Source organism: Gouania willdenowi, chromosome 20, assembly GCF_900634775.1.
Source record: "Gouania willdenowi chromosome 20, fGouWil2.1, whole genome shotgun sequence".
Taxonomy (NCBI): domain Eukaryota; kingdom Metazoa; phylum Chordata; class Actinopteri; order Blenniiformes; family Gobiesocidae; genus Gouania; species Gouania willdenowi.
Genome location: NC_041063.1, coordinates 13,143,534 through 13,170,236, shown reverse-complemented (window position 1 = coordinate 13,170,236; position 26,703 = coordinate 13,143,534). Strand labels below are relative to the sequence as shown.

The 26,703-nt window shown below is 38.8% G+C and overlaps 1 protein-coding gene across 8 annotated transcripts in view; it reads left to right on the top strand.

Moving 5' to 3' along the window:
• Window positions 1-23,080, top strand: part of smarcd3b (SWI/SNF related BAF chromatin remodeling complex subunit D3b) — a 52,285-nt gene extending 29,205 nt beyond the window's left edge. For 2 of the 8 annotated variants that reach the window (XM_028434925.1, XM_028434921.1), the window contains exons 2-14: window positions 78-298; window positions 4,066-4,155; window positions 7,955-7,997; window positions 10,859-10,984; window positions 11,098-11,223; window positions 12,238-12,333; window positions 17,140-17,241; window positions 19,110-19,271; window positions 19,387-19,484; window positions 20,506-20,641; window positions 20,752-20,874; window positions 21,099-21,200; window positions 22,978-23,080. In XM_028434925.1, coding sequence (XP_028290726.1) covers window positions 78-298; window positions 4,066-4,155; window positions 7,955-7,997; window positions 10,859-10,984; window positions 11,098-11,223; window positions 12,238-12,333; window positions 17,140-17,241; window positions 19,110-19,271; window positions 19,387-19,484; window positions 20,506-20,641; window positions 20,752-20,874; window positions 21,099-21,200; window positions 22,978-23,031 — 1,479 coding nt within the window. In that variant the 3' untranslated portion in view covers window positions 23,032-23,080. The remainder of the gene's footprint in view (window positions 1-77; window positions 299-4,065; window positions 4,156-7,954; window positions 7,998-10,858; window positions 10,985-11,097; window positions 11,224-12,237; window positions 12,334-17,139; window positions 17,242-19,109; window positions 19,272-19,386; window positions 19,485-20,505; window positions 20,642-20,751; window positions 20,875-21,098; window positions 21,201-22,977) is intronic. The other 6 variants (XM_028434924.1, XM_028434922.1, XM_028434923.1 and 3 more) reach the window with 6 other exon arrangements.
• Window positions 23,081-26,703: the final 3,623 nt, after the last annotated feature.

Below are 26,703 nucleotides of genomic sequence, written 5' to 3'. Positions count from 1 at the left end.
GAGAGGCTTTAATCGGCTGAATGATGAGTGTATATTTCCTCACACGTGTCCCTCTCTCTCTCGGTTTTTCCACGCAGCGTCCTGGCATGCCGTCTGGAGCAAGGATGCCCCACCAGGGCGCCCCGATGGGCCCCCCTGGCCCCCCGTACGGAGGCAGCCCATCAGTGCGGCCTGGCCTGCCCTCCCCGGTGATGGAGCCCAGTCGTAAGAGGCCCGCCCCCTCCCAGCAGCAGCAGCAGCAACAGCAGCAGCAACAACAGCAGCAGCAACAGCAGGTCGTTCCAAACCGGGCCAGAAAGTGAGTGTTGATCTGCTCCACCTTCAGCTTTGATACAAAAACACACTGCATGGTCTGCACTCCCTTTGTGTGTCCACTTGTGTTTTATCTGTGAGCTCAAGTTGACAACAACGCCTGTGGTTAAACTCTCAAATGTGTCTATCAACTAAGAATATTATTTGAATGCAGTGATGGTAATGCTAGTATAGTTTGATATTGTTTGATCATTTATTTGATATCAGATCAGAGGTAATTAAACCATCTTGCCTCGCAGGAAAGAATGAGCTTTGCTGAACATGCAGGAATCATCAGATGGAGTAAAGGGTTGGGCATTGGCACTGGTTATATACTGAGTTTGAAAAAGCAGGAAAGCAGTATTACACCACACAATTTTGGGGAATTTTTTATTCCGCGTACCACATGACCAGCGAGAGGAAACCACGATCTGTGCACAGTGTGCACATCTGTAGAAGTAACATTTGTAGTCATCTCCCACACTTTAGGCTCTAAACTCTGCTTCTTCAAAACGAGCTCTCAATAATTTATTGTCAAGGAAACTGTACATATGGAATGTTGTTGTTTTAAAGGAACGGTCCACTGAGTTACATAAATATCCAAACATGTTACAGTTTATAATAAGACATAAAAAGGAATCCTAATAAGAAAAAATATCATTAGAAAATTTTGGTTAATTCAAGATGCATTTCACAATTTTCACTGTAAATAAACAGGCATGATACTGTAAAATTATCCATTTATTGTGAAAGTCGCTACTGTGAGAAAAAAAAAAAAAAAAATATTTATATTGACACAACAATCAAGATTGGCTTAAAAAAAGATGAGTATTAGTTGCACCAATATTAAGGCTTTAGCAGCTCCAGGAATAAGATATGTATTGTCAGAAAAAAGGGAAAGTGAAACCGTGACCTTTGTGTGTCTGTTCTGGAGTTTTCTGCCCCTTTTGATTGCCTGTCTCTTGCCTTGCTCTCCTTTCTGTACGTCCACCACCATTACACCTCAGCGTGACCTCTAAATGTCCTTGGTGACCTTGTAATTGAGTTTTTTTCTCTATCACATTTAATGTTGCAGCTGTCTGCAGTCACTTCGACCCTGTAACACCTCTTTCTGAAGACAAGTGTGAGGTCATTAGACGAACGATCAATATGCACACTTTGTGCAGCATGATTGATCCACTTACAATTAAATGTTCTTGTCGAGCATGTAGGGGTTGACGTCCGGTGTCCAGGTCGGTCCTCGGTGGCTCCGATCGATGCGTCCACAGATGACTTGTCTGATGCTTTGTGAGCGTTCTCAGCCTCTTCACTGACAACAAAACGCTCGTGTTGGCAGTGTCATTGAGGACTTATGGCCGCGCTGCACAGCTAATGCTGTCCTACACACAGCAGCTGAAACTAAAAATAGGATTTAGGTGCTCTTTGCTTTGCTTTAAGTGCTACTTAAATCTTTTATTTGAAAGAAGGATCGTCTTCTAGAAAAATAGCAAAAAATATACATTTGACAATGTTTTTGTCTAAAACCCAGTAATTAATCTATGTATTTATTTCAGTTTGGGCTGCCATAAAATCTGAAACAGCTATTATTGGTTAAGATAAGGTAGTATCGGGATCAAATCCTTTACAGCAGGGGTCCAATATGATGTCAACGGGCACCAGGTAGCCCACATGGACCATGTGACGTGCCCTCAGGCCTGCACTAGTCACCAATGAGCTCCATCTAAAATCTCATTTACTTGCCAGACTTCAAACTTTAAAGATAAATACAGATGACATATGTAGTCAGAGCCTCAGTACAATATTATTCTGCTGTCAGAACATTTAAAGATGGTTGTCAATTGTGTTCAGGTATCGCAAATAGGATTTTGTTAAATATGCTGCAGATTTAGTGTTTGGATTGTGATAGAATATATTTAAAGTAACAAACCCAAAGCTGATTTTTAAAAATAATGCCAAATTATTAAATGTGCATGTTACACGATTAATTAAAAGTTGTCAGTTAGTGGCTATTAAAATAGGAATATGATAATTTCTTATTAAATATAATGAAAATGAAACAATTGTATGAATTAAGAATAATATAATTTTGCACGTAAAGACTTAATTATATACATTTTGAAGTTACTGCTCATCTTCCTTCATTATCTTACCCTTGCACCATTCAAACTCATTTTAGTTCAAGGGCCAGATATGACCCAGTTTGACCTCAAGTGGGCCGGACCAAAAAAATCCTATGTTTTTTTTTAAGTAAAAAAACACAAATTCAAACAAAATTCAGAACGTTAAACAATTGGTGAAAATTCATTGACTTTGCAACTAATTTTCTCTAAATTTGCAATAGAATTTGCCAGAATTCTGTGGGATAATTTGCAAGAATTTTCTAGCTTTTTAAAAAAGTCCTATTTTTGCTGTAATTTGTACTTTGAACAAAATCTTTCTGCGGGCCGGACTAGATGATCTGGTGAGCCGAACTTGGTCCACGGGTCTTGAGCTTGACATATGTGCTCTAATGAAAGTGGACTTGTAAAATATTTATGAATTGTATATCAAACTGGTAGCCCTTGGTGTTCCCTGCTTTTCAGGCTTCCAATTCATGTTACTGACTGTTAGGCACCTCATGTATCATTTTTTCAAAATGTTGAAATATGAAATGTGAGTAATATTTGCTGTGCAGCGAAAAGTACAAAAACAAACACATAAGGAGAGGATGTATCAAACCTAAAAGTGCTCAACAAATATCGTAACCAACGTTGTTGTTTATTTGTAATTCCCTGTTTGCTTTAAAGCTGCAGGTTCATTTGACAGCAGTGACTCATCAGTTATAGGCAAAAAAAAAAGTAGACGACGCAGCATTCTCCGCAAACAAGACCAGAAAAACATCCACCACCACATTTGCACGTATTTCTTTAGGTTTTAATATTAAAACCTAACATGCGGCCCTGTGTCATAAGTTCATTTTCTCATTGACTCATTGTTCCTCTCACATCCCAAAAAGGAAATTACATTTTTATCATTTTGCAAGCTTGTTTTGTGGTCTTGGTAGCTCTGATACTGCCAAAAATCTTTTAATCACAGCAACAAACGGGCAGCAAATAGAAACTTCTCAATGCATTCAGTGATGCTTCCCGCCTCGTTCACACAAATGTTTTGTTCTTAAAAGAAAAAGAAAAAAACAAGGTGGTATATTATAATTGGGTTTTTCTGAATCGTCTTATTCGATCAGTATGTGTGTGTTTGTGTGATCTATCCCATTCAATTGGATTTTTATTTCCCTCAAGTACTTGTGAACCTCTGCACCCTAGTTTAGTTTTTTAATATCGGGCTTTCGCCATTAATGAACGTCTCCGTGTTAGGAATCAATGCTCGGATGATGAGAATGACAGGGAAAGTGTGCATGGTGTGTTCCTTGGTGCCAAACTCCTTGTTGCTAAGTGAAACTAGCATCCACATCCACGCAACAAGAGCGTCTAAGCATGTCCACACCTAATGTGTTCTCCCCAGATACTTCACAGTGCGTTCATTATCAGTGTGTTGTCTGTGTCTGTGTGAAGCATGTTTGTTTTGGTTCCCGCAGAGACCTTGTTGAATGAGTGTGTCCCTCAGAAGAGCAGGAATATAGCCTCTGTGCACGTGGACTACAACTATACACACACAGCAAACGCACAATCACACCTAAACCCGCACACCAACCAGATGTCCCCCCCCGACGCCGTACATGAGTGTGTTTTGCCACAACTCTAATCGGTCAACCTTCGAATCCTCACCAACTCTTAGGAAGCCAGTGGGATTCCCTGGAGCCAATGAGATGCCGGCGAGGCAGATGGACATGAGAGAGCCCCAATCAGATCCCACGCTCGGATCAAAGTAGGAGTTTATTCTGCTGCATGTCAGTTTTTCTTTGGTTTGACAACTCTGGCCTAATTAACCTACCCACCCCCACCCCAACCCCCCAGCCCAGCACTCCCTGAATGAGTTAAAGAGAAACCTTTAAATCTGACGCCCAGTACAATGTAGTGGTGCATGCTAGTGGCTGGAGCATGGCATGATGGGAACAGGTTGGGAATAAAATCCCGTATTAAACAGTTTTAGGTGAGTGTAAAAAGGAAACTTCTTGTTTTTTTTGTTTTTTCCCTTTCAATGCACTCCCAGATCCTTCAGCTTTCCTTGCAGCAGCGCAGTGTTTGGCATGCTGATGTAACGCACTGCTTCACAGAACGACTCAGTGCTCTGTGACAGTAAAATTATTTGCACTGCAACAAGGATAGGATAGTGAAAGCCCACCCCATCCTACAAAGACGCCCCATTCCTCAGCAATCCCTTGTGTTTGCTCCCCATCGTGCACAGTTTTTTATTAAGCTCTGAATTTCCATTTATTCTGCATGAATTCAACTCAAAATGTGGTATTTTAATGTGTCTCAAAACATTTAAAATATATATAATCCAGCTGTTGATAAAACATTCACATTTTCTATCATGGAGGAAAATCAGATTAAATGTTTAGATCACTTCACACTGGAAACATTGAAATATCAAATAGGTGGTGGCACTAAAAGAAGCTGCAGTATGTGTTGTTGAATGATTCAGTTTTTTGGTCATTTTAGGGAAAACTAAGTTAATCAGAATTAGTTCATATGAATCAGGGGACAGAGGACGAGAGGCAGAAATTAGAGATTTCATCTCTGTCGTTGCTAAAATGCACCTAAACTTTTATTTGGAAGAGGAAACAAGAAAATCATGCAGGTAGGGAATAGGAGATTAGAAACACACCCACTTATATGAACAGATAAAGAGAGTAAAAAAGGCACAAAACCACTATAACATTTAAAAACTCTTAATTAATTAAAACAAGTTCGGATGAACTACAGCCAGGCCCGTGGAACGTCACCTCCCGGATAGCACGTAACACGTTCCTGAGAATTTGTGTCAATAATTCGGTACCACCAACTGTCGCAACATTTGACTCACAAATAAATGAGAAAACGACTTTAATGGAAATGGCCGAAAAAAAGGAGGGGCCCATATAAAAAACAAAAAAGGGCTACATAATCGTAATCTACGTTGAATTACCTTTGAAAAGATTAATCACACGACTATGTTACCATGAATTTTAAAATAACCGGAAATGGGGGGTTTAAAAAAAAAAATGGCTCAGAGCGTCTCATCATATTCATTCATAGAGTATTCATACCAAACTGTGTTCCGATCTAACGAGAACTAACAGAGGAGTAGTCATTCAAAAAATGGAGCAAAGAAGAGCAGTCGTTTTTTTATCCATAAACTAATTTCAGTTAAACCTTCAAAAAGGTAAAAAAAATATACGATATCCTCATGGTTACAGCTTTGTGCTTTAGAAGGAGAAAATTGTATAATAATAATAATAATAATAATAATAATAATAATAGTCTTTAAATACTATCTTTTCCATCAGTGTAACTAATGTTTTCTTTTATCTGGTTTGTTTTCTCTCACCTGTAGCAGGTCATAGTCAGTCTGTCACCACTGATTCATATTATTCATTACTTTTTGTTAAATTGTAAATGGTAAAATGCCTGCTATAATAACTAACATGGCATTCAGAACATCTTATACGCACTAGGATTTTTTTTTTCTGTTAACAATTTATAGTTGATTACTTAGTTGACTAAAAAACAGTTCATTTCATTGCTGCTGCAATGTGGCGCTTATTTCAAAGCTGTTCTATCTCTGTTGAAAATATACAAGCGATCATACAAGTTCAATTCCAGTGATGCAGTAAATAATTTTAGAGAAGAGACAGAGAGATACTCATGTCAACATACAGGTGTGTGGTTTCTTCTTCCCTGTGTACCTTGAGGAATGAGGACCATGATGAGAGGTGTTCCTTTGCCCTCTCTAACCAGAGAAGAAGAGAGATGGAACAAAATATAGTCACTAGATTAGTGGCTAATAAATCTGTACATTTTGTAGATGAAAAAATCTGTACCATATACTCTGTGCCATTCGTCTTTCTTCCCACCAATAAACTGTCATCATCAACCAAAGCACTGAGCCCCCTCATCACCCAGGACACACGATTAGCGGTAGACCGATACATCGGCCGGCCGATGTTATTGGCCGATTTTTTTTTTAGTTTTTACGTGTATCGGCATTGGCCGATGCAGGCTGCTGCGTTCGCCGATTCGCATTATTTACAGAGAGTAGAAATATTTTTTACTTGTTCTTGTTCTACATCACCTGTTTTTAATATTTGTTAAATATTTGTTAATTGTTTTTGTTCTACATCACCTGTTTTTAATATTTGTTAAATATTTGTTAATTGTTTTTGTTCTACATCACCTGTTTTTAATATTTGTTAAATATTTGTTAATTGTTTTTGTTCTACATCACCTGTTTTTAATATTTGTTAAATATTTGTTAATTGTTTTTGTTCTACATCACTTGTTTTTAATTTTTGTTAAATATTTGTTAATTGTTTTTGTTCTACATCACCTGTTCTTAATATTTGTTAAATATTTTTTACTTGTTGTCATTCTACCTCACCTTTGTTAATTTCAGTAAATGCTCGTACCATTTGTTATCATTGTGTCATTTTTTTATGTAAATTGAGGCAGCAAAAGTAGTATCGGCTCAAGAAAATCGGCAGTCCGTATCGATCATTGGCTAAGGCTGATGGAAAAAAATCGGTATCAGCATCGGCCCTAAAAAATCCATATCGGTTTATCCCTGAGTCTGACTGATGTGCGTCGGGTAATGACTGCATAACTGTATTTGTGTTTATACCAACAACCAGGAAAAGTCTATGGCAATGGAAACAACAAGCTTTTATTGTTTGTTTTCTATACAGTACATATAAAACTAAACAGTTTTTTCTTAACTCTAAAACTTGATTTTTGACTGTCAATGTCATTATTATACAGTAGTTAACGAGCTGGTGTTAAATTAACCCTCCGTGTTCACCGCATTGTAACGGCTCAGCTGACTGCGCTCAGATACTTTTTTCCTCCCGTTCACAAAACATCTTCTTGTACTTTAGTTCATTTTAATCATTCATCTTCTAAAGCGAGAGCACAGCTGTCAGACTATTTTTAAAATCCTGTTTGATGATTTTTCAACTACAGCTTTTTACTGTTTGGGTGGAGTTTTTGCAGTGATGTGCTGTATTATTGTGTAGTATGACAACACCTTGCATTATTCTACTCCTGTGATTAGAAACAAATGGGACAACATAGCAAAGAAATAGACAACAGTGTTGCGTTTGTGATCATCTGGACACAAATACTGTATGTTGAAAAATTAAAAGCCTCAATCATGTCCTTGATTGGTCTTTTTCTCTTGGCATGGTAAGTATTAAGTCAAAAAATATAGATTAGAAACAATAGAAGTTCATTGGGCACATTAAAAAATGTGAAACGTAAAAAACGTGTCGAAAATCTTCCAATCTTCTGCAGTGTGTGTGCGTGTTTGTGTGTGTGTGTGTGTGTTTGAAGCCCCCAGTCACAATGATGCCATTCAGAAACACACAATTGCACATATGAGCAGATACACGCACACACACACACACACAGCTGGGACGCTGGGGTGCTGGATGTGGCCCAGCATTTTAGCAGATGGCCTGGGTGCTACGCTATCAGTCACCATAGTAACAAACTGTCTTTTTCCTCTTTCCCTCTGTCTTTCTCTCCAGTGCTAAGAGAAGGAAAATGGCAGACAAGATTCTTCCACAAAGGGTGAGCCGGCATATTTCTACCTATGTTGATAGTTTGATATTTTTTCCTGCTTATCTTTTGTACACAGAGCTGAAAAAGAAAATCCTGATTTGTTCTTGGTAGGCACAGTAGTTCAAATTATATTTTTACTAAATAGAAGGAGTGATTGTAAGGTTTTGGGGCTTTCTTTGTGTTGTTGGGACTGAATCTTGTTCGTTTGAAATTGGATATGACAACCAGAAGGTAGCAGATCCAACATGTTGTCACTGGTGAGGTTTTTTGTTTCTGTGGCACCACATCAGTGTTTTATGTCTACGCTGAAGCTGGACAGGTACCAGTTCAAACAGACAGAATGTAGTGGGAACGGCCGGGTGTGACACTCCCCAATAATGAGTCAGGGATTGGGAATGTTTGACACAGACTTCCATCAGCACAGCAGCATGGACAGTGAAAATGTGTGAGATGCAGATACAGGAGGGATTTGGTGGTGGTGGTGGTGGGGGGGCAGCCAAACATGAAGGAAAGGAAACATGAAGGAGGAGGAGAGAGGCAAGGACTGCAAGGTGTGTGTGTGTTTGTGCGTGTGTGTGTGTAGCCAGCAGTTCTCGTTGGTTAAAGGACTTTTATTACTATGGTAATGCACTGCTCCGTCTGAGTCTCATTTCTATTCCCAGTAGACTTTTCATCCTAGACTGGGCAGCAGTGGGAATGAGTTTGCTCCAGAAGAACCTTCACTTACCTTTACTTTCAGAATGTACTTTTAAGCAAATTACAAGTACAAGTGTAATTCTTTACTGTCAAATGCTCCGTGTGCAGTACACCAAGGTCACATTCAAACTGAGATGCACTATTAGTCTCAGTATTAGACTACACTACACCATTGATTGTTGAAGCGTTTTAGTGATAAAATTATGCTTTATTGTTCTCAAACACTGCACATATATTTGGTTCTCCAAGCTTAACAAACCCAAACTATAATTTTAATTATGTTATTTAATTTTAAGTGATTTTTTATTTTTTATTTTTTTATTTTGTTTTTATTTTGTAAAAAGGAAAAAAAAGGACTTAAGAAGGATTATATTCTACCTGCGGCTCTGGAGCCTCATGTGGCTCTTTGACTCTTTTGCAATGGCTCTCTATAGGTTTTAAAAAAATATAAAAATAAAGAATTGTTATTTTCTTACAGAGGGTATTAATGATTCATGGCATTGACACCAAATAAAATCATGATATAACAATTTGTCAACATAAAAATAAATCACATTGTGCAAATAACCTTTCTGCAACACCTCCTTAACTTTTAAATCCCTGGTAAGATAACTAAATCAACTAAAAGACTATTCTGGAATAAAGATTTTAATTGTGTGGGGAGCCGATTAATTTAATTTAGCCGACGTTCCAGCTAAATATGCATGTTTCATACAAATACATTAACTAAAAATAAAAAATCTTCTTTACATAACATTATTCAATGTATTTTTAACTGCATAGAATGTATTGTCTTCATTGAGAAGGTAATACAACAAATCCATTGCTGAACAATGTTAAAACCATGTTTTTTCTGCTCTAAATGTGACTCAACAGTGAATAAAGTGAAGTCTCACCAAATTCTTTGTTTTTACAATAACAGCCATAAAGCTTTTCAGCACCTCACGCTCACACTTAGAAATTAAATCAGACACTTTTAGAAAGAGTGCCAGTAATTAATGCGTTACCAACTAATATTGTGACAAGATCAAACTTTTGTTTTAAAGTCCTAATTAAAGCTAGAGAAGACAGTAATCTTTTATCAGATAAAGCAGTGGTTCCAAACCTAGTTCGGGTCATGACCCCATTTTGTATCACAGATTTCTGGAGACATTTTTTTTTTCTCTAAAATTAGTTTTTGATGTTTGTTATGCAGGATTAGTGCACTTAGTGGTATTTTTTACCGCATTTTATTTGTAATAGAATTATATTTAAGAAAGTGAAAGTATAGAACACTTATGTTTGACATTTCAGGCAACCCCGATCTAATTCCAGGCGACCCCACATGGATTCACGACCCCAAGGTTGAACAACACTAAGATGAAGCCTCAGAGATTAAAAACATCAGAGATCAGCCAAAAAAAGATGTGAATAGTAGTTTGTTTTCATCGCCACTGTAAACACTCTCGGAAAAGTGTTGTACATTGCATTGTGGGACATTGAGTCCAGTAGACAGATGCATAGATGTGTTTTTCCTCCATTCTTACTGTGATTTCTTGTGTTTCTTCACTAAATAAGGACAACATTGATTCGCTTGACACCATTTTTGTTCAAGTTGTTCCCAGTATTCCCAGTGATATCACCTCACTCTGCGGAACCTTCAATTTGTGTAAGCCCCAAAATAAACATCCACCATTGTTTTGCTACAACTTGCAGTTTGTGAAAAACACCAGAAAAGTCACTTTGGCAGAGTTTTTTGGGCCTAACACAAGAAATCATGGTGAGAATGAAGTAAATTCGCATCCGTCTACTGGACTCCACATCCCACAATGCAACGCACAAAACTATTCTGACAATGTCGATAGGTGAGAGTTCTGAGTGAAGGTTAAAACAAACTTTCGAGTGGCAATTTCAACCTTTTATATTGTTTTTTTTTCTAACAAACGATTTTGGGTTTTTATTCATCTCTGAGGCCGTCACTGGATTTATCTGATAAAAAAGATAGTCGTCCTTACTAGCTTTAATTAATTAATCTTTTAAACATGTTCTGTTGAGCACTCTTTTCAAACACTGGGCAGTGACACTCCAAAGTGTGTAAGAGATTCTCAGGTTTTGAGAGTGGAACAGAACACAGGTTTATTCATTGAACTGTGAGGCCGTCAGATTTTTAGGGTATATTGTCATCACTCTGTAAGCAGATCCGGGAGCTTGTCCCAGAGTCCCAGGCCTACATGGATCTGCTGGCATTCGAGCGCAAGCTGGACCAAACCATCATGCGTAAGCGTGTAGACATCCAGGAGGCCCTGAAGAGACCGATGAAGGTAATATGACGAAACGACTTCTGAAAACTCACCAGATAGAAATCTGAATCTTTTCCTCCAAATCGTGTGAAGGATTTCTTTAAACACTGCTCTCTGCTGTGCCTTTGTGCCAGCAGCAAAAACGTAAACTGAGGCTCTACATCTCCAACACCTTCAACCCTGCCAGACCTGACGCTGATGACTCAGACGGCAGCATCGCCTCGTGGGAGCTCCGAGTGGAGGGCAAGCTTCTGGATGACGTGAGTCTCATTTTGGTTTTCTTTCACATTTACTCCAATTTTGTTAAAGTGGGTCACACGGTTCATTTAAAATGGAGCCTGTGATGGAGATCGTTAGTAGAAGTTGGAGAAAGGAAACTAAAATGACAGTGTTTTCAATTAAAAAGAATGATTAATGTTGAGATGAGTGATTAAGGAGGCCAACTGTCAAACTGTGATACTCAGCATGTTGTTGTTTGCAAAGCTGAATTTAAAAACCACAAATATTTCTGGTTGTGCTTAGAGGAATCAGAGTTGGAAAACATCCTTGGAACTTCTTTTTTTCTCATCTCATGCGACTGATTGTCGGATGGCGAAAAATAAGTTTAGATGACAGAAACTAAGAAGGATGTCTTTAAATCTTCATGCTGTGTTGCTGATGTAATCAGTGAGTTCTTTATTATTACATTTTGGAGGGGATCCGAATCCATATGCTGATTTTGGATCAGTTTCAAAAATCGAAAATTCCCTATCTCTCATCATTGACGAGATTTCAAAAATTCACATCTTGGTTATGTCGGGTTGGTTCCACCAAAACCACTCTGAGTTTCATCCGGATTGGTTCCGGATAGTTATTAATGGGGTTAGAAATGTCTTCCAAACCATGAGATAATGGTCACTGATGCAAATATCTGGCAAACAGTATACTGTATTTGGCGCTTGGCGGAGTTTTGCGCGCTCTTAGTTTTCTTGTTAGTTTTATTATAGAATGTTTTTAACAGGTCACTGATCCATTTTGATTATTTTAAATGTATTTTTCATTTTTCAGGCTCCACAGAGCTGAGCTATATACTGTAATTAATGATAAAAGACAAAAGTTCCTTCGTCTTTGTTGTAATGAACTTCATTATGGGTCAACCAGGCAGTAAATGAAGAACCAGTGTAGCGCAGTTTGCCCTGTGGTCGACTGTAATACCTACGGTAACCACAGTCGCTCTCAGGAACGTTTCTATGTGAATGTTGTTAATTTACTGTTCTCACCTTTTTGTTCTGCAGCCTGGAAAGCAGAAGAAGAAGTTTTCCTCATTTTTTAAGAGCCTGGTCATCGAGCTGGACAAAGAGCTGTACGGACCTGACAACCACCTGGTTGAGGTGAGCACAAATGTAAAGATCTGTAAAGTATCTGAGGAAAAAGTGAAAAGCAGCAGCAGTAGAAATCAAAACAGATATAAGAAGAAGAGGCGACGATCATCCTTTCATTCTGCGTACATCTCCTTAAGTCAATTACTGCAGCCATCTGCCAGTTACAATAACACCTGCCTGTGAAACCTGGGACATTAATGCTCAAAAACAGCCTTTGGAAACATTTCCAGGCTTGGTAAATCCCATTCTCTGTGCTAAATTGATCTTTTTACTTGATTAGATATTAGATCAAGCTGCTTAACCACATAACTCACATTTAACGCTTTGAGATGACTATTGTTGTCATTTGCACAATATAAATAAAGTTGAATTGAATTAAATTTCTCACGAATCTTCTGATAGAGATTTACTCGCAAACAAATGTCAAAATTAGAAATTGCCACTCGTAAGTTTGTTATTGACTCCACCAAAAACAATTGGGTTGTTGACAAATGGTCATGTGACTTGAACTTCGGAAAAGTTTAATACATTGCATTGTGGGATTTGTAGTCATGCAGAAAAATGCAACTATGGCGCCGAAGCGAAAACGTTTCTTGAATAAGTGTTTTTACTTCATTCTCACTGTGATCTCGTTGAGTTTTTTTGCCGAACAAGAAAGTGATTCGCTTTTTGTTCAGCTTTGTTTCCCGTTTGTCCCTAGATCTATGGTTTCCATGGGAACCACAATATCAATATCCGGCTTTGTTTAAACACCAGAAATGTCACATTAGCAGTGTTTCTATCTGCGGTCACACTGGCATTAGTAGTGGATGACAGTTTAAAAAATGTGATTCATGTGGTGAAGCAGATTTAAAGCAGAACTAAGTAACTTGCACTTAGCGCTCCCCCTAAAGGTCCCTTTTGGTTATGTCACTGTCGTAAAAACTGATGGAGAGCTGGGTTGCAAGTGTGTGTGCATGCTTGCTGCACAATCTCACACACACTACGACGACAGTGTGAATGCTGTGTGCTGCTGCTGAGCTGTCACTGATGGAGTTGCTCCGTTCCTCAGACAAAGGTCTTCTCTGCCTTTTTTTTTGCTGGCTCCACCATGATATAAGTTTGAGAAAAGTGAATTTGTAGACAACCGTGTGCAGCCACGGGGCTGGTCATAATCTAGCATTAGTTTGTATTGGGCTGCCGTAAAGCAGTACGTCTTGCCACCGGGTTGGAGGCAGGAAAGTTGCATGTGCTGTTTTCTGGCCAGAGACTGCAAGGGGGATGAAGGACCCCCCAATCACCCCATAAACACTTGTATTACCCTCACAGGGACTATGAAAAGGATTTATTAAGGTGAAAAAGTTACTTAGTTCTGCTTTAAGTAAGCGCACGTTTTTAGGCATGATGCCAACCTTCAGTACATCAGGTCCTAAGTCTGCTCAATTAAGATGTGGTGAAAATTTGACCTAATTGCTTCCTATACATGGCATGTACAGTATGTATAGCAGAAGTCTAGTTGGTTTAGAAATACAGACTTGTTCCTTTTGAACTGAATGTTTAGTCAGAATTCATTAGATCTAAAGACGCCTTGTTTGTGTTTTCAACCTTTATCATTCATTGTATTTTGAAGCTTTTATGCAAGTTTTTCTCCTAATCTTGCTGGCAAATTTAACAGTTCCCCATGGAAATAAGACTGTTTTATATTTGATACTTGTCAGACTTTTCTTTGATCATGATCACTGCAATCGCTTCTGCTTTTGTCAAAAAATACTGACAGTTTTAAAATCCGCTCTGCTTGTTGTTTTACGCCAATGAAAAGTAACATTAAAGTGGCTGTACAGGGGAAGAGAAGCAGTGTTAAAAGACATCTGCTTGTTTAATCCGAGCGCTTGATATTGTGGTCCACGTTTGAGACGAAGTCTTTGGTTCTTGCCAAGAAATTAATTTGATAATTGTCACGTCTGTCACGTCCGTCCTTTAATGGGGAAGGTAGACTGAGGCAAAGGTCAGTGTGTCTGTGTGAGAGAACCAGAGGACACTCCCGGAGGTGACTTTATGAAGTACAGCTACCAGGACTTCAAAAAGATTTATTATTGGTTTTATATCCATTTTTATAAACTAATGGCATCTGACAGGAAGTCAATATGAAAATGGAAAACTGGATTTGTTCCTCATGCTCTTTCACTTTGATCATTTTTTACATTTGGTTAATAGAATACTTTAGTGGATTTAGTGAATGTCACCAGAAAGCCACAAACTTTAATATTACTGTTTAACTATGTTAGAATCAAAATAATTAAACACAGAACGTTAACTAAACTGTCTTTTGTGGCAAAATATGGTAGTCACACGAGGTTTACCATTTGAGAGTGGTGTGGGAGCTGTGTCTCAGATATGGGAAGGATGTACATTTGGGACACATCATCAGTCGTGTTTCTTTGAATCAGGCGCTGTTTCAGCTTTTTAAACACGAGACACCCTCATCAAAGGTGGCCAGCTACAGGGTGATCAAGCCTGAGCTTGCGTCCCATAACAGTTTCCTATTACAATAAGCACATATCTTTAAATTCACTGAAGCCAAGACCGAATCAGAATGGGTTTCAAGGAAAGATTTGTTGTGAAATGATTCTTGGTGAAAAACAACAACTAACAGAACGGTCATATAACAAAAGTAAAGACTTAACACAGAAAAAGAAGCATTAACACAGAAAAGAACTAAAAGGGTTTTGTTTCCTCTTTGTGTTGTTTTGTGAGTTTTTAAGTCCATTTAGACTTTTTGGGAATTTGTAGTGTATCTTTATGTGTATTTCTATTCATTCTGGGTGTTTTTGTCATTATTTTTTGTGTTCTTGTTGTCAATTTGTGTATTTTTCTCTCCTTTTCTGAACTTTTGTTGTCGATTTGTGTGGTTTTTTTTTTAAGTCATTTTCTGTCATTTTCTTAAGTTTTTCTCTCATTTTGGGTTTTTACATTGGCGTTTTGTGTGTCTTTGGAGTCATTTTGTATATAAGTTGTTGTTTTGTGTGTCCTCAGAGTCATTTTGTCTGTTTAAGTTGTTGTTTTGTGTTTCTGTTGTCATTTTCTGTGTTTTATGTCATATTGTGTATTTTTGGAATCTTTTTGTTATTACTTTGTGTGTTATGCTGGGCTTCATATTCCTTTGAACTTTTTGAAGTACAATTTTAGGTGAATTTGTTAGTAATCCACTAAGACTCCCAAAAAAAAAGAAAACATTATTCTACTCGACTGACAATTCCACCTTTTGCTTAATCAGAATCAGAGTTCCTTTACTAATCCCAGAGGGAAATTGTTTTAAATCAGAATTATTAAATACATTTAACAGAGACATTACACTATCATTAAGTTTCTCTTCACTGTGATTTGTAAGAATTTCCGGTTCATTTTTTAAGCTGTAAAATCCATTCACTCCTGATGACACACGTTTAACAAGATGTTCACCTTGTTATGTCTGCTTGAATCTCTGACCTTATCCCAGCCCTTCTCAGGCTAAATGAAAGAGGACAGCTCACGCTGTTGTTATAAAACAGTTTCTCAATAAAAGCAGAAAGCAGTGAGCTTCTTTTCTACTTCTTTCAAACACAAGGTCTCTAAATCGCAATCGCAGAGAAAACAAATGCTCACCTATTAAAAAAGAACATAATCTGTCCTTCACTTTGTGTCTTCACAAAATGTTCCGCCTCAAAAAAACACTTGGGTAGTGCAAACCGTGATTTTTCCAGGGCTTCGCTTTTCAGGAGGGCATTTTATTCATGCTTTCAGATGCTTCTCTTTGAATGATTTTGGAACAATTTAGCATCTACCTTGAGCTACAATCAGTGCTTCATTTGTTCTGGTGGAAGGAGAATCATGCTCCTGCACTGGAGAGCCCTTAAAGGGCTTCTCCTTTGAATGCAGAAAATGTGAAAACCTTCTGCGGGCACAGATTAAAGCATAAACCTTTAAAGGTCCTATATGATGCAAATCAACCTTTTTGAGCTTTTAACCTTGTTACAATGTTAATTCCTTATCAAAAACACCCCCAAAGTATTATTGGGCTTCCTTCCTGCATCTCTGAGAAATCGTCAGTCATCCTGCTCTCTGAGCTGCTGCTCTGCCCTCTTCTGAAAAACGAGCGGTTCAAATGCTAGTGACGTCATTAGCATTCTGAACCGTCCCCTCCAGGAAGTGCCTGCTGCCGGTGCCGCGCCTCCACAGTGAACACTGCAGTGTAGGCACCCAGGGAGCAGACATCATATCGCCTTTGACTTGATCTGACGTGTTTGTGACCCAATGCGACGCAACGGTTGAGGTGATAAACAATTGATTATCACCGTAAATGCACTGTTCCTGCTGCTGCTGATGCTGCTGGATGAACACACACAGCACGGAGACGGACTCACACAATAGCCGTTAAATATCCATGTGTTTTACTGTAATGTGCAGTTTTTTGGCTGAATACAATAACAACGGTATGTGGATAGCAAGAGAAAATTGCTTTGGTGATCACTGATTTGCCTCAGAGCGAGTCATGCAGGAGTCTCACAGGCAAGTCAGTGTATAGACACGCCCACTCATGAATATGCATAAGAAGACAGCAAACAGCCCGTTGGTCAGAAAGTGACTTTTTAGAGGCTAAATCGCTGGAAAACAGGCGAGTTTGGGAAAATAAACCTCAGATACTATGTTTTTTTGGGGTTCTTAGAACAAATGGAGTTGGGTGAAAAATGCATGATATGGGACCTTTAAAACATTCTGATGTGGTCAGATAATCAGGTTAAACCAGTGGACATGTAAGTGAGATGTGGTCAGCGTGTTTTTTCTTTATCGTTCCTGCAGTGGCATCGCACGCCGACCACCCAGGAGACGGACGGATTCCAGGTGAAACGTCCAGGAGACGTGAGCGTTCGCTGCACTTTGCTGCTGATGCTGGACTACCAGGTGAGGGCGCTACACCGTGTTTAGCAGCACCTGTCCTCACCTGTCAGAGCAATGTAACTGTGCTGTGACATCACCACTCATAACACTAGACCCTGTAGAGCAGGGGTGTCAAACTCATTTTCACTCAGGGGCCAAATATGGAGCAGTTTGATCATAAGATTTTAGTTTGGCAAAAATAGCATTTATTAACATTATTGTGCCATATAATTCCAGAAAGTTCATTTTGCCTTATTTTTAAATAATATGTTAAGGTTTCATTTATTCAGAAAATTGACTTTGATATCCTGACATGTTTCGACTGTCAACTGTCAGACTTCCTCTTTGATGTGTCGCCCAAGGACACATCAAAGCGATCAGCAGACACTTCTGAGGAGGACTGACAGTTGACAGTCAAAACATGTGAAGAGATCAAAGTAATTTTTTTGAATAAAATTGTCTAAATAATATAAATGAATAAATAAATGAAACTTTAACTTCATACTGTGCCATAGTTTGCACTTCCATGTATAACTGATCACAGACGAAGACACACATTAAATAAGATGTACAAATAACATTCACACAGAAAAGAAAATATAACCAAAGCATACATAATACCTAACAACATTAACCGAAATACACACAACATAGAAATACAAAAATGAAAGTAAACTAATAATTGATTAAAAAATAAAATAAAACTCTACCTGTTTGCTAAATATTCAGGTACAAAATTATGCCACACATTAAATATCAAGATTCAGCACACAATATGCAATTTAATTTTATAATAATTGTTATTCTTGAGTAAACATAAATAGTCTAACTCTTTTTGAAAAATCAACGGTGTACATGCTTGAAATAAAAAATAGTGGCAGGGAGTTCCATGCCACCATTTCTTGATTTTGTGACAAATTTTTCTGTAATTTAGGGCAATTTTGTGGGATTGTTTGTGAGAAATTGCAGAATTTGGGGGTAAAAAAAAATGGAGTTCTTTCAACAAATTGTGACTCCACTCATATAAGTGATATAAGTATGGGAAAATAATGAGCCCCTGCAAATAATCTGGAGGTTCAATAAATGTTTGAGATTGGCAGGACTGAGATTTATTCAACTGAGTTATTTGGTAGTTTGCAAAGTGAAAAAATGCTTTCACTCTCATTTTTACTTTCTTCTGCAGCCCGATTTGAATGCTCTAAAGTGTCAAACTCAAGGCCCGGGGGCAAAATCCAATTAGGCCCACAGAATAAAGTTAAAAAGAAAGAAAAAAACATAAATTATTGTACAACTTATTAAATAATTCAGTTATAGATAACTCAGCTCAGATATCTCAGACATCTAAATACACAAATTCAATGAAACTCCACAATATTTGGAGGATCGCAATTTTCCCTTGCCTGCAGTCATTTTAAATCTCAAATTATTCAATGAACTAAATTATTTCACATTATTTCCCCAAATTAATTAGAAATTGGTCTCAAGATCAAATTTAAAAGAGAAATTCCTGCAGGGACTGATATCTGTCACTTATTGCTTAGATATTGTTGGTGCCTTACATAATTTATGTATGATTAATACATTGTGTAAAGTACAAACTTAAGAACATTAATAAAATGAAATTGCTTGTTTTCCCAGCTAAAATCTGCAGCCCACTTAAGATCAAACTACTCCGTATTTGGCCCCTGAACTAAAATGAGTTTGACACCCCTGCTCTAAAGGGCCGGACTTGGCCCTCGGACCTTGAGTTTGACACGTGCTGTAGAGGCATTACTATGCATTCAAGGCTTCATTTCAAACATTTTATAGCTGTGAGCTCTGATAGTATCAAAAGGATGAAAGTGTTAATCATGGTGAAAAGTGTTGTAATGTGGTTGCATCATCTCTTCCAGCCTCCCCAGTTCAAACTGGACCCTCGCCTGGCTCGTCTACTGGGCATTCACACACAGACCCGCTCCTGCATCATCCAGGCCCTCTGGCAGTATGTGAAGACCAACAAGCTCCAGGACTCTCACGACAAAGAGTACATCAACTGTGACAAGTACTTCCAGCAGGTGCAGAGTCTATCTAGTTTCCATGAATATATCATAGCGGGAGCTACAGCTTCCACTTCAAAGTCATCACGTTTAAATTGCTTTTTTTTTGGGGCTTTTTTTTTTGTTGTTGCAGATTTTCGACTGCCCTCGACTGAAGTTCTCTGAGATTCCTCAACGCCTCACCAACCTCCTCCTCCCCCCCGACCCCATCGTCATTAACCACGTCATCAGGTTTGAACTGTCCGGATGAGAGATTATTCTCTTAGTTACACACGTCCATCATCACTCATTCAAACAGAACAGAATAGAAGAATGTATCACTGTTTTTAAATCAAACCACCACGTTTAAAAACCTTAGAAAGTAACATGGTCAACACACATATAGCCTATAATCTTTTTTAAAACATAAGGAACAATAATCCATATATTTTCCTGTGCTAGATGCATTTTACAGCAAGCCTGTCAAAATAAAAGACAAGTCCAACATGAGATATTAAGTTTTTTTTTTTTTTTTTGACCACCTGTCCGCGACCGACATAGTACAGGTCCGCAACCCACATTTGGGTCCCGACCCACTAGTTGAGAACCGCTGCCATAAGGCCAAATCCGGCCCTTTAGAGCATCCAATTCGACCCGCAGCAGAAAGCAATAGTCCACAATATTAGCAGGTTCTACATGTTTATATCACATGATGGCAGCCATTTTTAATCTGAAATTGTTAAAATATTTTTTTTTCCAAATCATTCAGTTTTCTTCAAATTGTTCCACAAAATGGGTCACAAAATCAAATAAATTGAAAGTGAAGAACCTGCAGGGACTAATATCTGTCACTCACTGCTTTGATATTATACGTGCCCTACATGTTGTATAATTTATTTATACGTGGAAGTGCAAACTAGAGCACAATAATGATTAAATTATTCAGTTTCCCGCCTAAAATCTACGGCCCACTTAACATAAACTGCTTCGTATTTGGCCTCTGAACTAAAATGAGTTTGAAACCCCTGCCGTAAGGTATTTTTTTACTAGTATATTTACCAGTATTACTCCAACCAGAACCAGATGATAACAAGCACGGGACAGAACCAGTTCTTGTCGGCCCATTGAAATCACTGCCTCGTAGTCACTCTTTGATCTATTTCTACGATTGTTTTAGGCTTGTGTCACTAAATCGTCACTAGACTTATTCTCTTACTGTCATGTTGCTCCGTTTCCTTATTTGATGCCTCCTCCTCCTCCTCCTCATCATCAGCGTGGATCCCAATGACCAGAAGAAGACGGCCTGCTATGACATTGATGTAGAGGTGGAGGATCCATTAAAGAGTCAGATGAGCAGCTTCCTCCTCTCCACCGCCAACCAGCAGGAAATCGCCACGTTGGACAACAAGGTGAGGCCACAGCTGTCAGGGATGTAATTATGGGTCCCAAACTGTGGGTAATTGTTTGGTTAAAAAATGTAATTCTTTGTGGTTTTATTGTTGTTATTGTGCATTCTCAGATCCATGAGACCATAGAGTCCATCAACCAGCTGAAGATCCAGAGGGACTTCATGCTCAGTTTCTCCAGAGATCCAAAGGGCTACATCCAGGACTGGCTCAAATCTCAGAGTCGAGACCTCAAGGTCTGATGCTTCGTTCCTTCAACACTCTCTCATTTCAGCTTAGAATCACACAGGCCAGAAAAATGCAGAATAATGTTGAAGAGATTGATCTCATTAGCCTCATTTTTGGAAGCGATGATCTTATTTTGAGCGTTTAGAGGTTTCAAACGTATACATTTATGGTTGTATTCTGTCACTCTGCTGTTGATTTTGCTCTAATGTCTTTATTTTCTGCTCGACTACAGTTAATGACCGACGTGGTGGGAAACCCAGAGGAGGAGCGCAGAGCAGCGTTCTACCACGAGCCCTGGTCCCAGGAGGCCGTCAGCCGCTATTTCTACTGCAAGGTGAGGAAACGCCAGAGGTGAAAGTGACAGATTACTCACGTTACTGTAACTGTGATGCTGGTACGGGTTCTTTACGGTGGCCCAGAAGGGCCACACAACACACCAACAAAAGTCATAGCGGAAAAGGGGGGGGGGATTATTTTCAAAATAAAAGACTTTGTGTTCAAGGCGGATTGTAATTCCATTTTTTGATGGAGGTTAGCCGTGACAGAGGAAAACACCAACCTACTGGGGGCCCATTTCAGACTCTATCCAAAAATTAAGCACATATTCAGACTCTGGAAGACCAGACCTTTCTGCTGATACTGCACATGGCCCGATCCGAGTACTTTTAAAACTGGGTTTCACATATACTGTAAATATTGCATTTACTGTATCCATGGTTGAATCATATGGCGGTCAGGGCCGGCCCATGACATCTTGGGGCCCTAAGTGGCATACCTTTTGGGGGCCCCACACTGCCAGTTATGGACAGTTAAGGAACACAAAAACAGGTACCATATTCTATTAAAAAACAAATTAATTACATTACTTACATACACAGGGCGACCGTGGCTCAGGTGGTAGTGGGTCGTCTTCTGATCGAGAGGTTGGGGGTTCGATCCCAGTACCTGACTATGTGTTGAAGTGTCCTTGGGCAAGACACTGAACCCTAAGTTGCTCCCAGTGGTCGACTAGCGCCTTGCATGGCAGTCCTGTCCCACTGGTGTGTGAATGTGAGAGTGAATGAGTGAATGAGCTGATGTGTAAAGCGCTTTGAGACTGCTTCAGTGTGGTGATAAAGCGCTATATAAAATCAAGTCCAAGTCCATTTTTTCCCTTCATGAACTTGGCCCCTTCTGGGCCACCGTAGTTCTTGTACTATTTTGAGTCTATTTCTAAATCAGTAATTTTCCTTGTACTTAAGTACGTTTTAAAAGAAGTAATTTGTTACACGTATACGCCAAACCGTTGCTAAGAAAATATCTTTTTGGTTTTTTTAAATGACAAACGGACATTCTGAAACTACAAAAAATGAAAGTAGTAGACAACAATCCAATGCATCACATCGTAGCCGACCAACCAGATTTGCTTATTTCCGGCACATTGAACATAATTCATATGTTCTTAATCGTGCCACTTTCTTGGGTTCAGGGTGGAGTTTTTTACCCATTGTTTTGTTACCCACATATGTAGTTAAACGTAGAGTCTGAGAATTCATTGGTGTTATTTTATTTATAAAATAATTGTACATTTTAACAAACCTTTTATTTTATACAGATGTTTTTGTGGAAAATAAATTAAGTTCCAATTGTGCAAAGATCTTATTTTTGTCCTTATTAAGTTTATTCATGAGATGTTTACTGTATGCAAGGGAACCGTGGCAAGAGTTATTGGTAAATGGACTTGATTTTCTATAGCGCTTTATCACCACACTGAAGCAGTCTCAAAGCGCTTTACATATCAGCTCATTCACCCAATCACTCTCACATTCACACACCAGTGGGACAGGACTGCCATGCAAGGCGCTAGTCAACCACTGGGAGCAACTTAGGGTTCAGTGTCTTGCCCAAGGACACTTTGACACATAGTCAGGTACTGGGATCGAACCCCCAACCTCTCGATCAGAAGACGACCCACTACCACCTGAGCCATGGTCGCCCATATTAGCAAAAATAAAGGTGGGGGGTGAAAGTAACGAGTAACTTTTACTATGAGTACTATTTAATTGAGTATTTTATGTATGACTTACTTACTATTTCAATCAAGTAACAGTAATTCTACTTCCAACCCACAGATTCAGCAGAGGAGACAGGAGCTGGAGCAGGCCTTAGCCGTCCGCAACACCTAGAGCCACGCTGTGGAGGAACCATCTCAGCTAAAAAAAAAAAAGAAGAAAAGAAAAGAAAGGACAACAGCTGAGTTTCTGGCTGTTTTATTGTGTGGAGGAGGGTTTGCATGAGACAGCAGCAGCAACGTGCACGGTTAAAAAAGCAGCGTGCACGAGGCCGACGCTGCTCTGCGCTCTGTATATAGTGAACTCCTGCTCCATCAGCTCCACAGTGATCATCTACTCATCATCAGGGTCACTCCTCAGTTGACCCTTCATGTGTTGTGTTGTGTGTGTGTGTGTGACTGTGTGTATTTTTTTGTTTGCGTCCCACTAGATGAGTGTGTCGACAGAGTAAAGATATACACCAGCAAAAAGTGTGAGTGCTGCGACACACACACACACACACACGCACGCACTCACGCACACACAGGCAGCTGCAGTCTGTGGGTCAGTGTTCATGATTGGAGTCACTCACTGCCTCTCTTTTGTACATTGTTTAATGTTCTCGAGGTGTTACCAAAGGTTGCAACATAAAGAAGAAAATGTGATTACTATAAAGAAAATATCAATAATCCAGAGAGTTTATGTGCTTGAAATGTGCTCTCCAACCCAGAAAAAGGCTTCATTTTCCCCTTTAAAGGATGAAAGCTTTCAAGTATTTCAGATTTCAACTTCCTGTCTGTTGTTGACTCTTGAATCAAGAGCTTTATTAGTTTTGCTTTTAGGATTGAGATACGAGTGTCATTGAACTCCTTCCGCCTCTGGATTTTTCTACACTCCCACTCCCCCCTGGAATTAGACCAGGCCACTTCCTATGTCGTAGGAATGTTAAAACTGTTTCATAGCCCACATATTTTGACCATTTAGCTCACTTTCCTCACATTTAGTTCATTTTTCTTCCATTTAAACATGAAAAATAAATCTAAATGTAAATGTTAAATATAAATCCCTCCATCCATTTTCAGACCTGCTTGTTCCTGTTTTTCAAGGTCCCGGGGGTCTGCCGGTGCCTATTTCCAGCACACATTGGGCGCTAGGCGGGGGTACACCCTGGACAGAGAGCTAGTCCATCGCAGTTAAATCTAAATGTAAAAGTTAAATCTAAAGGTTAAATCAGTCACCAAGTGTAAAGCTAAGTGTTTAGAAATTATACAACCCCATACACCCCACCACTCACTGAGCCACAGTTGGTGGTGTGGGCGGGGCCTCGGGATTGACAGGCGCTGGCCTGCCCACTTTGAATAATTTCGAAACACTTCTAAACTTTTAGATTTACATTTACATTTACCATTTAGACTTAGATTTAACATTTACATTTAGATGTATTTTTCATGTGTACATATTTTTAACAACGATATAGAATATCCTGATTTCCATAAATTTCTGTCTCATATGAAAGAAAAATGTGGATAATGTGAGGAAATATGTCGCCTATGAAGCAGTGACTGAGTTTTTACATTCGGTACCCATAACTTCCCCCCGTCTTTCTTTGCTTTATTAATCAATATGTCAAACTCCAACTTTGGTTTTGACTTTAATCATCTTTTGGTGTCCGATTCCAACAGAGCTGTTTGTCCGTTTTTAATTTTTAAACGTCACAAATACTGAAAAATGAAGTGTTTTCTAGAGATGTGAATGTAAATATGCCATCTGTACAACCTACAACCGACTATCTGTGTGTGTGGTTCTGTGTGTGTGTGTGTGTTCGTCCGATATGTGAGTTTTGGATCAGTGGGTCAGGAATGTTGGTATCTCGGTTAGTGTGTTGGGAGGTTATTTTAGGCTTATCCCGTTTTGTAGCGTGGGAGCTGGAAGCAGAAGAAAGAAAGAAAGAAAGACCTCCCCTCACTCACTCACTCTCAGTAGAGTCTCAGTAGCTGTAACACACACACAAAAACAAAAAAAACAACAGATCCCACTCCTGTTTCTGTTCACGTCAACGACCTTTATCGACCTTTCCGTATATGTTGTGATGTGAGATGAAGGAGGTTTTTCTCTAAGCAGATGATGGGGCGGAGCCTTTTCTTTGCACTGTGCTGTAACTCTTAGTGAAGAGTGAGGCCTTCGTTAACGTCCCAGTGTTTGGAGGATTTCCCACTGACCTATGCATGCTCCAAGGACTTGGATTCTACATCTGCTGTGACTCGTGTGTGTGTAAATAAAGAAAGCTGGCATAGCATTGCGTGTGTGTGTGTGTGTGACAGGACGTGTCACATTTTGTAGAAAAGCCTTCCAGAAAAGAAAAAAAAAAACAACTTTTTTGCCAAAAATAACTTGCCGTACCAGCAGTCAACTGTAGGTGTGACTTTTCTGGGTTGTGTTTTTGTTACTAGTCTGAAGTTATATTAACTGCACTCAGTAGAGATTAGTCATAGGTAGTGCTCTTTAGTCCTGAGTCTGATCCAGAGTGACTTTTCTGCATTCAATCAGGCCACCCATCATCTTCTTCTTCTTTGTCACTGAATCATTAGCACCCTCTTGTGGAGAAAAATGAAGCTGCAGCTCTGAACAGCAGATGATCTGATTTCTAACAAAAACTCTGCAAACTACAAACTGTGGGAGTGTGTCTCAAATGTTGCATGTTCCTAAAGAGCAGGAGCAGCTTTTCCTCTGTTTACACTGTTGTTACCATTGTTAGTCAGTAAAGAGCAGCACATGTGGTGGTTTAATCCTGAAAACAGGAAACAGCCGTTACACTGAGAGACCGTCTGGATGTAAATAAAGAAGCGCTTGCCAAAGTTTGTAAATGCCACTATGTCCAACGTGTCTTTTTCTTTTAACAATGTTTGCAGAAATCCATTTACAATCTATTTATTCTTAAAACATAAGTTAGGGTGGCATCTTAGCAGAGCTGGGCAATATATCGACATTCAAGATATATCGAGTTTTCTATTTTGGCAATATAGAAAATGATCAAGATATATCTTTTTTATTTATTTATACCATTACACAGTACAAATCACATCATACAAGTATGTATTAATGTTATTCATAGAGTACAATTAAACAGTGTCCGTCTATACAATTTTTCCATATTCCTGTGACATATTCTATAGCTTGTTTTGTATTAAAAGACTCATTTTAGGAGTCGCTGCTTTCCGTTCCAAGTGTGTTCTAACCCAGACCCTCCCCTAAACAAGCCACACTACAGAACTCACTCACACGTGCTGTCCCTTAGAGGAGGAAAAGCCAAAAGTGGCACATATTGTGCAGATGTTTGTTAATAAATGTGCTGTGTGGCATTTTTCATCAGCAAATTTAACCAAGAATTGTCTTTTTGGTATGACTTTATTATGTTAAAAATATCGAGATTTCTATCGAATATCGACATTTTGAGAACAAATATTGAGAGATGAAATTTGGTCGATATCACCCAGCCCTAGTAGCAACAACTTTTGTACTAAATAAAGCTAAATAATTAACTAAAAACTGCGATAATAAATTTTTAAAAGCGAAAAATTGTCCTGATCAAACTGTTTTTCAACCTTGGGGTCGTGACCAATATGGGGTCACCCGGAACTCAAACGGGGTTGCCTGAAACGTCTAGTAATTTTTTTAGATTTAGATTATATTTTTGTCATTTTTTAGATGATCATTCTTTTTCAAATTAAAACTCAGCATGCAATCTCAAATAACTATCCTATACTTTCACTTCCTCAAACATAAATTTTGTTAAAGTAAATACAGTTT